The 14719-nt window shown below is 36.7% G+C and overlaps 1 protein-coding gene across 3 annotated transcripts in view; it reads right to left on the bottom strand.

Moving 5' to 3' along the window:
* The window catches only part of Pot1 (protection of telomeres 1), a 67464-nt gene extending 57285 nt beyond the window's left edge, over positions 1 to 10179 (bottom strand). For 2 of the 3 annotated variants that reach the window (XM_006988403.4, XM_076566132.1), the window contains exons 1-3: positions 10068 to 10179; positions 5409 to 5478; positions 853 to 897 (exon numbers count right to left, since the gene is read on the bottom strand). In XM_006988403.4, coding sequence (XP_006988465.1) covers positions 853 to 861 — 9 coding nt within the window. In that variant the 5' untranslated portion in view covers positions 862 to 897; positions 5409 to 5478; positions 10068 to 10179. Of the gene's footprint in view, positions 1 to 852; positions 898 to 5408; positions 5479 to 9859 lie in introns of all 3 variants that reach the window. The other variant, XM_016006879.2, reaches the window with a different exon arrangement.
* Between the last annotated feature and the right edge of the window lie 4540 nt (positions 10180 to 14719).

The raw sequence follows: 14719 nt of genomic DNA, 5'->3' as shown, positions 1-14719 counted from the left end.
AGTGAGATATTCTGCTTCAGAATATATGGTAAATAATGATAGAAGACATCTGACCATCACCTGCTGGCATATACAAGTACTTTCTGGGTGCACACACAGTAGTTAAAGACTGCTTACTGCTCTTGCAGAGGACTGAGGTTTGGTTTCTAGCACCCACAATGAGTGGCTCTCAAACATCTGTAACTCCAGTTCCAGGAGACCAAATGCCTTCTGGCATCTGTGGGTACCTGCTTACAAGTGGTGTACATAAACTCCATACACAGAAACAGAAATAAATAATAAATAAATATAGGTAGAATATACATATTATATTAAACTTTATCAATGTATCGCCTTCCTTCCAGTTTCATTCAGCTTTAAGTATCCAATCTATAAAAATGGAACCTTCCTTTAGACACCAAAATTTTATAAAATAAAAAATGGTTAAAAAATGTAAATATAAAAAATTTTTATTTATACAATTTGTTAAATCACAATTCAGCACACAAGAAACTGTTTTAATACAAGCTGACAAAAGAAATTAATTTGCATGTGGTTTAAACTAATAAAAATTGCATGTGTTCATTAAGTAAGAGCTGATTTCCTTCCAGTTTTCTTACATGTGCACAGCTTATGCAGAGATATTAGTAGATAATATAGGCAAAAACAATCAAATATTGTTAGATAAATACAAAACTATAATATAACATCATCATATAAAAAAAGTGAAGATACTGGTTTTCCATTGTATTGGCACTAATGTAAAATCTGACTACAAAATAGGCTAATTTAAAATCAAATTATAAAGTAGTTCAAAATATGAAGCAGCTGTGTAAATGTGTATGTATCACTGTATATTAAACATCAGCTTACCAAAGACATTGCTTCTGTGGAAAATCTTAGAGATTTACCAAAAACCTGAAAACAAAACAGAGACTTATTTGTACGTATGTGACTTCCAATGTGACCACAGGTTTTTAAATACAGTTAACTATGCACTTAACAATACTCCAATTCTCTCTATTTGGTTCCCATGACCCATGTCAAGCACTCACAACCACCTATACCTCCAGTTCCAGGGGACCCAGCACACTGCTCTGGCCTCCACAGGCACCTGCACTCAAGTGTACACAACCCTACTCACACATAAATTCCCATAATTAAAAATCTTAAAAAAATGTTAAAGATGCAAGATCAAATGAAAATGTACTAAAAGAGGGAATCAACCCTCTACAATCTCCCAAAAGCAACTTCATCAGCCAATATTAACTCACCACAAAGGTAGAGACTGACAATCCAACACAGCACTCAAGGGCAGCTTCATGTTCTCTATCTCAGAACAGACACCACTGTACTACGGACAGTTTTAGTGGGGTAGGATCAGTAACTTAGTGATTGTGAAGAGGGGGAAAAGTGTGAAGAGGGAATCCAAGCCTCAAACTCAGGTTTTTACGTGTGGCATTTTTATGGCTCATGAGCACTATTATCACTTTTATTTCCCTTAATCCATCCATTGTCATTTTGTTTTGGCAAATTCAATTCAATGAGAATGTTTCAGCCTCCACAGCAAACAACTAAAGCAGTTCAGACTAAGCATTTCACCCCCAGACTTACAGAAACATTATTTTATTCGCTGACTTTGTTCCATTAAAACCACAGCATGACTAGACAAGGCCAAGGAGCCACAGTTCTTTACAGTTAAATCCATAAAAAAGTTTCCTTCTCACCAAAGCTATTACCTTTCTAGCACATGCTGGGCACTTAAGGAACAAAATAAACAATCTCAAATAAGCAATTTTCACAAAAAGTGAAAAATACTTTGTTTTCAACTGACCTTGGAGCAATACATGATAATTTAAATGAAAATAGGATTTTAGTCTAAAGTAAATGGAAGTAAGATTTTAGTCAAAGATTAACTAGATTATTGTCTAATCTAACAAATGTCAGTTCTAAATTCTAATGTACACACACACACACAGCACCCTTTCTCACACATATACATACAAATCCCCAGTAATTCACATTTACTATTTCACTAAAAACATTTTCAAATATAAATATTATACACAAAGAAACAAAAATAACAAAATTTATAGGGAATACATAATACCAAAGTACAGCTGATTTTGACTCAAATATTTTCTTAACCTAGAAAAAGGCAGGGAAAGAAGATATTCAGCATTTTAGAAAGTTCAGAACCTAGGAGACACACAAACGGCAGGTTAACCATCCATCCTCTGCCAGTGCCACTAACGCTAGCTTTAGTTTCTATCATGCAGGATAGATAGTCCTTCAATTACTACAAACCTTCACAGTGAGTTTCCTATTTGAGATGCCACTCTGGTAGAAGAAAACAAATTGAAAAAGAATTCACTAAATAACCACAGGGAAGGTCTCACTTGAAATGTGATCATACACAAAAGCTACTGTTAAATTATTTATATTGTAATAATGGAATTGTGTCTGTATATATACCCCAAAAATTAGGAAGAGCCATATACCAATGCAGACATTAGTTTCGCTATTACTGTTAAAATATAGATGAGAAAGAGCAGGACAGAGAGTGCAGCTTGCTGCTCTTATAAGGACACCAGTTCAGTTCAGTTCTCAGTACCCACATCAGACATCACAACCACCTAAAACTCCAGTTCTCATGGGACTCAATGTCCTCTACTGGCCTATAAGGACACCAGTTCAGTTCAGTTCTCAGCACCCACATCAGACATCACAACCACCTAAAACTCCAATTCTCATGGAACCCAATGTCCTCTACTGGCCTCTTCACTTGGTATCATCAGGCATGTGATGCTAATGCAGTCACAGATAAAAATAAGTATATCTTTTAAAAATTGAGTGAATATTTCGATAGCCTAATTATCTTTTGGCATAAACATGTACACATACATGTATAATTTTTGGAGACTGTTCTTCTACATCCTGAAATATGGCTTAAGTTACATAGTTCATAATTGTGTCTCAAAATAAATATACAACAGTCAAATGAGTTGAATATCAAAAGACAAAATAAAGTAGCCAATAAATGTGATTGTTGACCTTGATAGATCTGGAATCTGCTAAGTAACATGCCCCTGGGGAAGTCTTTGAGGGCATTTCCAGGAAGAAGTAGGGAGAAGTCCTTCCATCAGATGGGTGGTACATTCCAGCTAAGAGTCATATAATGAATCCCCAGAGGTCTAAGGGAAAAGCAAGCAGCTTTTCTGCCTCCTTTCCTTCCTGTTGGTGAGTGTAACAATCCCACTGCTGCTGCTGTCCTTTACTGACATCAGACCCCAGATTCTTGAATGTTCCAAAGGCTTTCCAGAAATACTGCAGCTTTTCAGCACCAGACGGAGACTGATGAGGCAACAGACTGATTGGCTGAACTGGGTTCTCAGCCTTTCCAGAATTCAGATGGCCATTTTTAAGGCTATCCAGCCTCTAAAGTCTACACAAATAATATACAGTCTTTCTATCACTTCTCTTCCTCTAGAAACTCTATACTGCTCAAGTTAGGTGACCAATGTATGAATATTCGTTAAATAACTCACTGGGTCTATGTCTAAAATTTATCATAATAAAGGCTGGCGAAGTGGCTCAATCAGTTAAAGAAGCTGATGACAAGCCTACAAGCTAAGTTTGATTGCAAAACTCACATGGAGGAAGGAGAGGACCAACTCGACATGTGGTCCTTTGACCTCTATATTCCTGAACATGTAGTTGGCCATATATATATATATATATATAAAAATGTTCTTCATCATAACAAGAAAGTACTCTTCTAACTTTCTGGATTCTACTATCATGAGATTTGTCAAATACATTTTTTGCATCAACTGACATAATCATTTAATATGTTTTCTCTTCATTCAATTGAGGTAGTATATTACAATGTTGGGAAATATTATTTTAAGGTGTGTTACTTTTGTTTATGTTGCATTTGTTTAACTTTGTGAAACTGTGATACTGTGCTTGTCTAAAATACCTGATGGTCTAATAAAGAGCTGAGGCAGGAGGCCAATAGCGAGGCAGGAGAAAGGATAGGCAGAGCTGGCAGCCAGAGAGAATAAATAGGAGAAATCTGGGCGAGGAGAGATATAAGAGCAAGAGGAAAAGGAGGACATCAGGGGCCAGCCACTCAGCTACACAACCAGCAACAGAGTAAGAAATAAGGCATAAAAAATAGAGAAAGGTAAAAGCCCAGAGGCAAAAGGTAGATGGGATAATTTAGGTTAAGAAAAGCTGGAAAGAAACAAGCCAAGCTAAGGCTGGGCACTCATAATTAAGAATAAGCCTTTGTTATGTGTTGTCATAACAAACCTTCACACTGATAGCCTTGGTAACATAGAAGCAAAAACCTGTAGCAACCGTTAGAGAACCAAACCCAGCAGAGTATCAAAAACAAACAGTTGTTTCTAAAAATGCAGATAGTTTTAACAGTAAAAAACCAAAATCATATTAACAGACTAAAATAAGAGAACTAGTGATCGGCACTCAAGGTGAACAAAAACTCTAATTCCAATTGAGAAGGAACTATCAGTAAACCAAGTTGTGAAGACATTTGCTCAGTCTGACAAAAAGCAGATATAATTACTGATAAACTGTCACTTGAAATGATAGATGACTTACTACTGACACTCTGGGAAAATCTTACTCAAATTTCTACTTTTCTATAGACCGCTTTTACATACGGAGTGTTATCTGTCCCTAATAGCAGTTAGAGTGCTTCTTTTTCAGGTCTACACACTTTTTCTTTCTGTCTTTAGCAGACAACACAGGCTACCTGGACAAGGAGTAGGATGAGTACCCAGATTATATTCCTGATCTCAGGGGAAGGTTAAAGTATCACATCATTAATTATGACATTTGCTGGGCCTTTTGAAGGCAGTCATGATCCCATCAAGAGGTTCCTCATAATCCTAGTTGTCTGTCATAAGCTGTGAAACTATATACCTTTAAACGACATATTTAAAATATGAAAAATATAATAAACAGATAATGGTGTGGAAGTCACCCAAATATCTTTTCTGGATTAGACACTAATTACAAGTGTGTGTATTCTTTGTAAAGTAGTATGTTGAAGGCAAACTTAAAGAAAGTTATTAAATTAGGTCATCCTAAAAAGTCCAGACAGAACAGTTGGCTATTGTGATAGTCTGGTTGTGAGAGAAAACAGACCTCATGTAAAAGTAAAGAAACAAGAGGTAGGAGGAGGATACTACAACAACCCTTTGCAAAGGGAAAAGTAGGATTTCCTTATATAGATACTGCCTGTGTACATTACTGTAAGTGTATTACCTACTAAAAATCACTCGTGTGTGTATATGTGTGTGTGTGTGTTTGTGTGTGTGTCCGTGTGAACCGTAAATACATAAAGTTACCTATTTCTAGAGTGTAAGTCAAATGGTAAGGAGAAACGAAGCACTACATACCTTAAAGTCTAATCTTCAAAACAGCTGCTTTACTTCCACAAGACATTAAGAAAAAACGACTGAACTTTCCCTGAAAGAAAAGCAGTTAGCAAAAAAGACAGTTTTTAACAATATATAAGCAATCAGAATAGATTTAAACCGTTTAAATTTAAGGAGTTGTAACATTAGCAAACACACAAAGACACTTGTAGATTTTGAAGAAGGTTCCCTCTTATGACTACCTTAGAGCTACTAATCACAAAGGTCTCTGCTAACACACACACACACACACACACACACATACACACACACACACACACACACACACACACACACACACACACAGAGATATTTTATTTGTGCTGAAATGTGATTTTATTTGTATGTTAATAAATAAAATTGCCAGGGGTCAGATCTAATAGCAAGCCATTTAGCAGAAGTCTGGCAGTGGTAGCACAGGCCCTTAATCTGATCACATGGCAGGCACAGTCTGTGTGTTCAAGGACATAGCCAGCAAGCATGGTGACACATACCTTTAATCCAAGTATCAACCATAGAGACCTGGAGGTCTGTATAGACAGGCAGTGATGAGGAAGTCATGTGGTTGGGTTTAGAACCAATGAGAAGGCAGAACAGAAAGGCAATAAAAAGACAGTCACACAGGAGAAGGTCTCTCATGGCAGCAACTGGTAAACTAAAGGCTATTCGCTAGTGCTCTGACCTCTTGGGCTTTTAACTCTGTATTTGGCTCTGTGTTTCTTATTTAATAAGACCGTTTAGAATAACATCTACACACACACACACACACACACACACACACACACACACACACACGCACACGCACACACGCACTTAGACAGACAGACACACACACACACACACACACACACACACAATGTGCAAGCCTAGACTGATATAACCTTTGCTCCTAATGTCTACCGCCAGGGATATGTCCCAAAATATCTTCAGCAACACATTCATTTGCCTTGAAAACTTCGAACTGGCACAGTCCTCACTATATACTCAGTTCACTATGATATGCTTTTCAAGTTGTAATGCGATTCCATTCCTAAATAAGCTTAATTACTCCTTAGAAAGTCTTTCTCTGATGCTCATTTAGACCATCCTTTCAGGAAGTCAATGTATTGTGGTCACATGACTATTATAGTTACCTGAGAAAAATCAAAGGACCTAAAATAAATATCATTCATAATCAAGTTGTTAAACAGTCCTTTTTGCTTAGATACAAAGAATGATGAAGTAAATCAATTTTTCCAAGCTTTGTTTTATCCTCTAATATTATCTCTTAACAAAAAAAAAAAAAAAGCTTGTTTTTAGAAGGCAGTAACAATTTAATGAAAAAATTCCAAATATGAATGATAAACTCATAAACTAGGACAGTCTGGTCAAATCAATACACTGAGACACAAGTGTAATTTAGTTTTTGTTCCAGTTCAGTAACTAACCATTCTGCCAACTTTGAAAAAGTTATTTACTCAAAAATACAGATAAAAGCAAGTGTTTACTCACCAGAGTTTTCAAAATTTCTTTTGGCTCTCATTTTTTTTTTAAGACTAATTTATTTATTATGTATACAGAAGAGGGTGCCAGATCTCTTTATAGATGGTTGTGAGCCACCATGTGGTGCTGGGAATTGAACTCAGGACCTCTGGAAGAGCAGTCGGTGCTCTTAACCTCTGAGCCATCTCTCCAGCCCCCTTGGCTCTTATTTTTAATGACATACATACCATGGACTCTTTTAAACATCAACATGAATATCTATTTTATTTGTTGAAAAATGTCTGAAGTAGATCCTATAATACCTACCTCTCAAATTAATATTTTAGGTTTACATGTAACTAGCAAAATTCCAACTTGATTGATGAGACAGAAACCACACCAACTTTACTCGTAAATATCATTGTAATACTACAGGCATAAACTAAGAGTATAGATAATGTGTAATGATTCAGAAGTAAAGATGCAAAGCTTTACTCAGAGGTAAAATGCTAGAAAGAATAATTAACAACAAATAACTGGACAACCTGCAAATTTCAAACCCATTTATGACCCACCAAAGAGGAGGTATAGGGCAATAACCCACCAGAGAGCTAAGGAAAGAGAATCTTCAGTGACAGAAGAGAGGCATGCACTTGCTTATCCAAAGCAAAAGTCAGATATTGTCTAACACCTGTGAGAAAATTTACCAGACATTTTTAATGGACGGTTAAAGTCAGGAATGGGCTTTACAAATGTACAGTGCACTTAGGAGCTGCTAACCAAGGTGATTTAGTCACTTACAAGCTTTTCTTCACATTCTTGAAAGGTAAGACCAAGAGCAGCAGCAGTTACTGGAGGAAAGGCAGAAACCTTGTGACTCTTTCCCCCTTACCTTTAATTCAGATAAAAAAAAAAAAAAAAAAAAAAAAAAAGGCCTAGCAATTTAAGGGCTTGAATAACAAGCCTCTGAATTTGGGGAAAACCCACTGTGGCTGGAAAACAAAAAACAAATCAAAAACACCTTCCACTCCTATTTGGAAAAAGAACACAGGAGTAAGATCTAACCCTACAGTTCAAGGAAGGCCAAGATGGCCTAGCACCAGACACTTCTCCAATATCCAAACTTAAATTCAGGGCTTAAATGTGTGTCTCCTCTCCTCTTGTCCAGCATGAATGGGACAGTTAAGCTTCCTGAACTCATTGTCCCTCTAGCCTAATTGCTCTGAAATTTATCTCACCAAGCCTGACACAAACTATCTAGGTTTAAATGTCATGTCTACCATTTATTAGCTATCTGATCTCAGGAAAATTACTTAACCTTTCTGAAATGCAGTGTCTTCATCTATACAGGTAAGGTAGGTATAAAAGTGTCAGTGCCACAAGTCTTCGTCATGATTAAATGAATTAACACATAAAATGCCACACAACAGGAAAAAAAACACTAAGTTTTTCGGTTTATTAGCTTTAGGTTACTGTTTTTTTCCTATCCTTTCTACCATCCATTCAAATCATTAGCAACTCTTTTTTGTTTGTTTGTTTGGTTGGTTGGTTGGTTGGTTTCTCAGACAGAGTTTCTGTGTAGCTTTGCACGTTTCCTGGACCTCCCTCTGTGGTCCAGGCTGGCCTTGAACTCACAGAGATCCACCTGCCTCTGCCTCCCATGTGCTGGGATTAAAGGCGTACGCCACCACTGCCCAGCCTCATTAGCAATTCTTACTACATTCCTGTCATTGCCTAGTTGGATTTTCTCCCTCCAAGCTTTCTATATACAATATATTCTTTGTGCAGGAAGCAGAGTGGCCATGTCTTTCTCCTGTTAACAACTAAGTATGAAACTAACACATTTTTACTGTTAGCATCCAAATTCCTCAGCATACACATGACTACTCTTACTCAAAAGGAAGGTTAAGTAAAATACACTGTCACTTGGAAAGTTCCAGTTCAACTTTCCCAATCTAATATAGCAAACCAAAAAGTTATCTCATGTTTACATACCATATGCTACATTTATTATTAATTAGAATTAGAGATCACCTTTAGTATGGTGACTAGATATATTTATCTTTGTACCTCAGAACCCTATCTAGTGTCTCACAAAACAATAAATGTTTGTTAAGTGAATGCTGGAAAATTATGAATAACAGTGAAATATCTCATCTCAAATATAATTGTAAAAATAAAAGCCAATCTCTCACAAAGATGCTGAATATAAAATATGAGCATTCCTTTTAGGAGGGAAATATGTTCTGAGTTAACAACCTTCTTAGTTGGATATACACATTGCTATGATCACAATCTGACTATAGAGCTCTACTTTTTGTAACTTATTCAGTGGCTAAACTTCCTCCTGGTACCCCTTTGACTTTAATTCAAGTGACATTCACATTGTGTTTCACAATGACGTCCAATGAAAATTCAACTAGGGAAGCTGACAACTTGCTGAGGATGCAAAACACGGTTTTATCAAAAGTATAGCTGATAATGTGCTTTGAGTTTCTCTTTATTTTTTTTTTTAATAAGCTAGTTTTCAGTGTTGGGATGCAGGCATTAAGAGAACATACTTTATAACATTATTGCAATTACCAACACAGAGCATGCTTCTAAGGAGCTGAACTGTAATTATTTTCCACTTAGCTTTTGTATTTAAAGTATTTCTAAGACCCAGTTTTAAGATTTTAGTTGCACTACTTCATCACCATACTTTAAAATTTCCAGACACGGGGGGGGGGGGGGGGAATTAAGTATGGGTTTTGTTTTTTAATTCCTTTGGCAATTAAAATATTGTGTATGCACACTGCACGGAAAGCTTAATTTCAAGAGGTACTGGTTGCCTCCTCCCTCGAACTCATAAATATCCTAATGAGAAAGAACTGATGTTAATCTGTGCAGTCTGGCTTGACTCTTTCTCCTCAGGCTCCTTGGCTGGGCCACTCACTTGCATCACTAGTTAACTTGGATGTGTATGGACTCACCGTCCCCTAACCACTGAGATGCATGAGGGCTGCTTCTCAGATCTATCCACGTCTCCTCCCGGTCGTGTTCGGTGCACACTAGCGATACGGAATGGAGTTTCTGCAAAACTGCACCAAATGTTGAACTACACAGTCCTCGTTATATTCATCCAGGGCTGGACCCGCCTCGCACCCACCACCAACTCCAAAGCTTCCCAAGCTCACTCACCAGCAAGGCGCGCGGGAAACTGCAAGGTCTCAGGACCGCCGCGCACGTGACGTCATGCCCGCGCCCGCAGCTGGGTCCACGCATGCGTACTCCACTAGGACGGCCCTGCTGCTTAGCGAGGTCTCCCCGGGTAAACACGGCGAGAAGGCGGAGCGCGGTGGCCGCGCCCCGTCCGTCGCAACCACCCAGGCTTCTCGCCGCTCCCCTTTCCACTCCTCTCGCGGATTTCCGGAGCACTCTAAGGTGCAAACTGCAGCTCTCACGGGGAGCGGGACCTGCTTTTAAGATTCCTAAATCCGGGACTGCAGAGATGGCTCAGCTGTTAAAGGCTAGGCTCACAAGCCTAAATAAAATTCCTAAATCCTGTAGCCAATGGGAACCCTATTCCAAACCAGGCATTGGTTCCAGATTCCATTCTGTTCACTAGAAGCCCTTCAGGCTTCTATGTTATTCATCCTTCTATGTTTAGCGTTCAAATGCAACTCTTGGAAGGATGTATTTATTCACCCTTCTATGTTAAGCATTCAAATGCAGCTTTTATAAGGATGGAAGTACACGAGAATAACAATGTTATTTGTTTTACAGCAGATTGGGGACATATTTTTTCAAGTAAATTGAGGAACCTCGACATTATTTTATAAAGCTACCTTTTGCCTTCCCTCCTCCTTGTTCATAAAACATAGATGAACTAAAAACAACAACTCAAGTTCAAGGACTATCCATTAGAGGAACATAATAAATAAGGCACAGGTCCATACTGTCATTCTCCTTACCCACTTGCAAAATACTATTTATCCTCATTTGTCCTCTAAGTTTAGCTCACTATATGGCTTTTGGATTCTAATGAGGGAAACCAGAAGAAATGCTCCCAACTCCACGTGAGGGGCAGGAGGTAGCCTCTTGAGCAATAAGCAAGCCAAGCCGGGAGTTAACAACCAGCAAACACCAGCAACCACAGTGGTGACATACTGGCCCAGACTACAGTTCTTGCTATCACTTCACTATAACAGGTTAACATTCTGCAGCAATGGGGGAATTGTGACACAAGCATACTTCAAAGCTTGTGTTAAGTGGCTTGGGTGCATTCAAAGTCCCCCTTTCCCAAAAAAAAAAAAAAACAAACCCTTCTCCATAAGTGAAATGCCATTTTTGTTCACCAATTCCTAGTCTTTGAAATCAACTGCTGTACTTCTTTTCCTTATGAAGCCTTGAGTTTGTTTCAGAATTAATTCCCCATCTGATTTGTATCGGATATCGGACAAATCCTCTACCCAGGTAGTGACACTCACTTCCGCCATAGTAAAATGGCATCTATTCTTCCAGCATATATCCATGTTTTCCTCATTAATCACTTTCCCTCAATATTTAAATACATTCTTCTTTGGTTAAAGTTTATTTACTAAGAGCAGGGAGAACTGTTTTGATTTAGAGACTTTTTTTTTTTATTTCTTTCCTTACCTTTAACATCAGCTCTTCCATGCTTCCCAGCCCTCAGAAGACTACATGGAAACTTCCTTTGACAAAAGCACCGAAGATTCCTTGTTGCTAAGACAAATGGATATGTTTTGCCCAAGAAGTTTGTTAATGAGTCTGAGAACACCATGGTTTTGTTTTCAAAGTTACTAAACTCATCCTGTTTGCCAAGGATTAGCTTAAGTTGTGTGAACTTAGAATCTTTTTTAAATTCATTTTTTTCTTCAAGAAATAGTTAAAATGAGATTCCCACTGATTAATAATGAACATCAGAATTGGAATGGGAATTTTATTTATCAGCTAATACATGAATATAAGGAGTCAATGTAGTTATTGTAAGTAACAAAGATGAAAGAATGTTTAGTATTGTATGGATATGGTTTCAGGATTGAACAACTGCTATGAGAAAACTGATTAGGAGGGTCTTCCTGGGGAAGATAATTTCTCCCTTCTCAGCAGTCATTAGTTACTTGTATTATTTGTCTCTATTCGGGGACCTTTCAATTCCCACCTCTCTACTGGTGTTGCCATTCTTCCTGTCCTATTTAGGAAGCCATGTTGTTGATGTATTATGGATGTAGCTTCCAATTTCTAGGAGACACAGTCTCACAGCAGACTTCCTGGTCCATTGGCCCTTACAATCATCCCACCCTCTTCTCAGATATTATCTGAGCCTTAGATGTGGGACTTGTACTGTGGAGTATCCACTGGGGATGGGCAGCCCATGATCTGCTTTCTGAATTTTGACCATAGGTGGCTTAGAAGCAATTTCAGTTTGCTACTGCATAGCCCTAGTTTTCTTTTCACTCCTTATCACATCAATCATTTTTCCTGTTCCTCTCTTTTGCACATGTATATCCACATACTACAGGATCTAATGAAGATGTCAACCAGAAGTATTATAACAGTGTATACTAGTTATAATATCTATTCCCAACGTCTCTAGAATGCCAATATTTTCTACAAACCAGATAACTTGTAGTCCTGTTTATTTCACAAACTCCCATTTTATAGCTATGTTTGGAGTGCATCTGTTTCCAAAAGCTATACTGTATACTCTCACATCAACAATTAGTTTGCATAAGTGCAGAAAATTGAACATGAATGTATGGAACATTTTAAAATAATAAGATAAAAGGACAGATTGAATTAACTGAAAAATGCTTTAATTATATATTAATAACAAAACAATCAGTTTCTGGTTTCCTGGGCCAATTGAAATAACTTAAAACAAATATTCTGATTTTAATAATTAATGTATTAATTGTTACATGCTATAATTATTGAATGTATTAAAATGTTTTAATATAAAATCTGTAGTGTACAGATGTTCCTTTTTTCCAGAAATATTTAAAACAATATTCCCACTAATAAGTAATGGGCATCAGAAGTGGAATGGGAATTTTATTAGATAAGACATGATTATAAGGAATCAATAGAGTTGTTATGAATAATAAATTAAAAATAAATATATTAATTTGAAATTGACATTTCTTACGTCTTAGTATTTTCAAATTGATTTTCAATACTTTTGAGTATCAATACTTTTGAATATCTCAATATTGAATTTGAATATTGAATAATGAATACATCCATTTTCTTACATTTTGATATTTTTATGTGCTCTATTTGCATCATACTTATTCTGCAATCTACCCTCATCATGTATATCCCATATATATACATATATATATCATCATCTTGTATTTAAACTGTATTTATATATCATATGATGTATATATATATCATCTTGTACTTAAACTGGTATTTTTCTAGCAATAGTTTTTGAGACTGAGTATTGAAATGTTGCCTAAACCTGGAATTTACTCTTTAAATGAGGCTATACTAAAACTTGTGATCCTCCTGCTTCAGCTTCCAGAATGCTGAGAATTCTGGTCTGTAAGGCTATGCCATGCTGAGACACATGAACTTGTTATAATTCCCCATGTGCACATACATAACTGTCTATGTCTGATTCAGGACATCATCTCTCCTGAATTTTTGCTTCACAGATGTTATATTTTAGGTACTTAATCAGGTTTCTGTGAATTCTGCCAATTTTCCTTCTCATTTTTTTGTGACCTGATGTGAATAGAAATACAGTTATGATCTCTTTAATACTTAGAAGTGTTTGGTTGTGACATGTCATCTTCGCTTTGCTGAGAATTTGTAAAATCACAATTGTTTAATCATTATGCCTAGTTCTAAAACTGCAGAAATGTTCTTTTTCTTTTTTTTTTCAAAATCATCTCACTGGAACATGTAATCTAATTATTCTAGGTATTTGCCTACCTCTTTCAGAGTGTGAGAATGTTGTCAAGGCCTGTCAGGGAATTTAACGGCCTGCTGCTAAAAACTGTATAGTTCTCTCAAGACTTGGAGCTGACTCTTTCCCTGAGATGTGAGGAAGGCCAAGCCTTATCTTAACAGTAGAGCAAACACGGATGCATTCTCTTCTAGTTACACCTCCCTTGGCTCAGTTCATTTTTATCATCATTTACCTGCATATTTTTTGTGATAAAAATCACTAATCTGAAGTTTAACTGTCCCCCTCAGTTTTCTGCTTTTACTTCAATTGTTTTTCTTTTTATTAATTCAAATAAAATTTTAGTTAATACTTTTTAATTAAAAATAACTTTTGTATCAAAAATTAGTTTTAAATTAGTTCTATCACATCAGATTGCTTTATTCTATTTATTTGTCCAGGAATTCCAAAATTATGTTCATGAAATAATAATAGTAACTTGTTATTGTTGAGTGGGCAATTTGTTGAGTATTTGTTTTAGTTAATTAAAATTACTATTTTTATTATCTAGCCACAACTAATGCTAATTGAGCCAAAATATTTTTGAAGCTTTCACATCTTATTTAAGCTCACTTTTGGGTTAAGATTATCTGATAGCCATATATACATTTTATATATTTATAAAGCTCATATTCTACATTTATAACAGTCATTCACCCCATATATAGTGTAGATGTAACCAACTGTCATATTAAATAAGAAACACAGAACCAATGCAAAGAAGACAGCCAAGAGATCAGAGCTAAGAACCTTACCCGCCTGCTGCAGCTAGCCTCTTCAGCCAAGAGACCTCTCCGAAAGAGACCTACTTCTGTCTGTTTGTCTTTATATAGACGTTCTGTTCTGCCTTCTCAGTGGTTGTAAACCCAACCAC

This window comes from Peromyscus maniculatus, chromosome 3 (genome assembly GCF_049852395.1).
Source record: "Peromyscus maniculatus bairdii isolate BWxNUB_F1_BW_parent chromosome 3, HU_Pman_BW_mat_3.1, whole genome shotgun sequence".
In the NCBI taxonomy this organism is placed as follows: Eukaryota; Metazoa; Chordata; class Mammalia; order Rodentia; family Cricetidae; genus Peromyscus; species Peromyscus maniculatus.
This window is presented reverse-complemented; position numbering and strand designations above follow the sequence as displayed.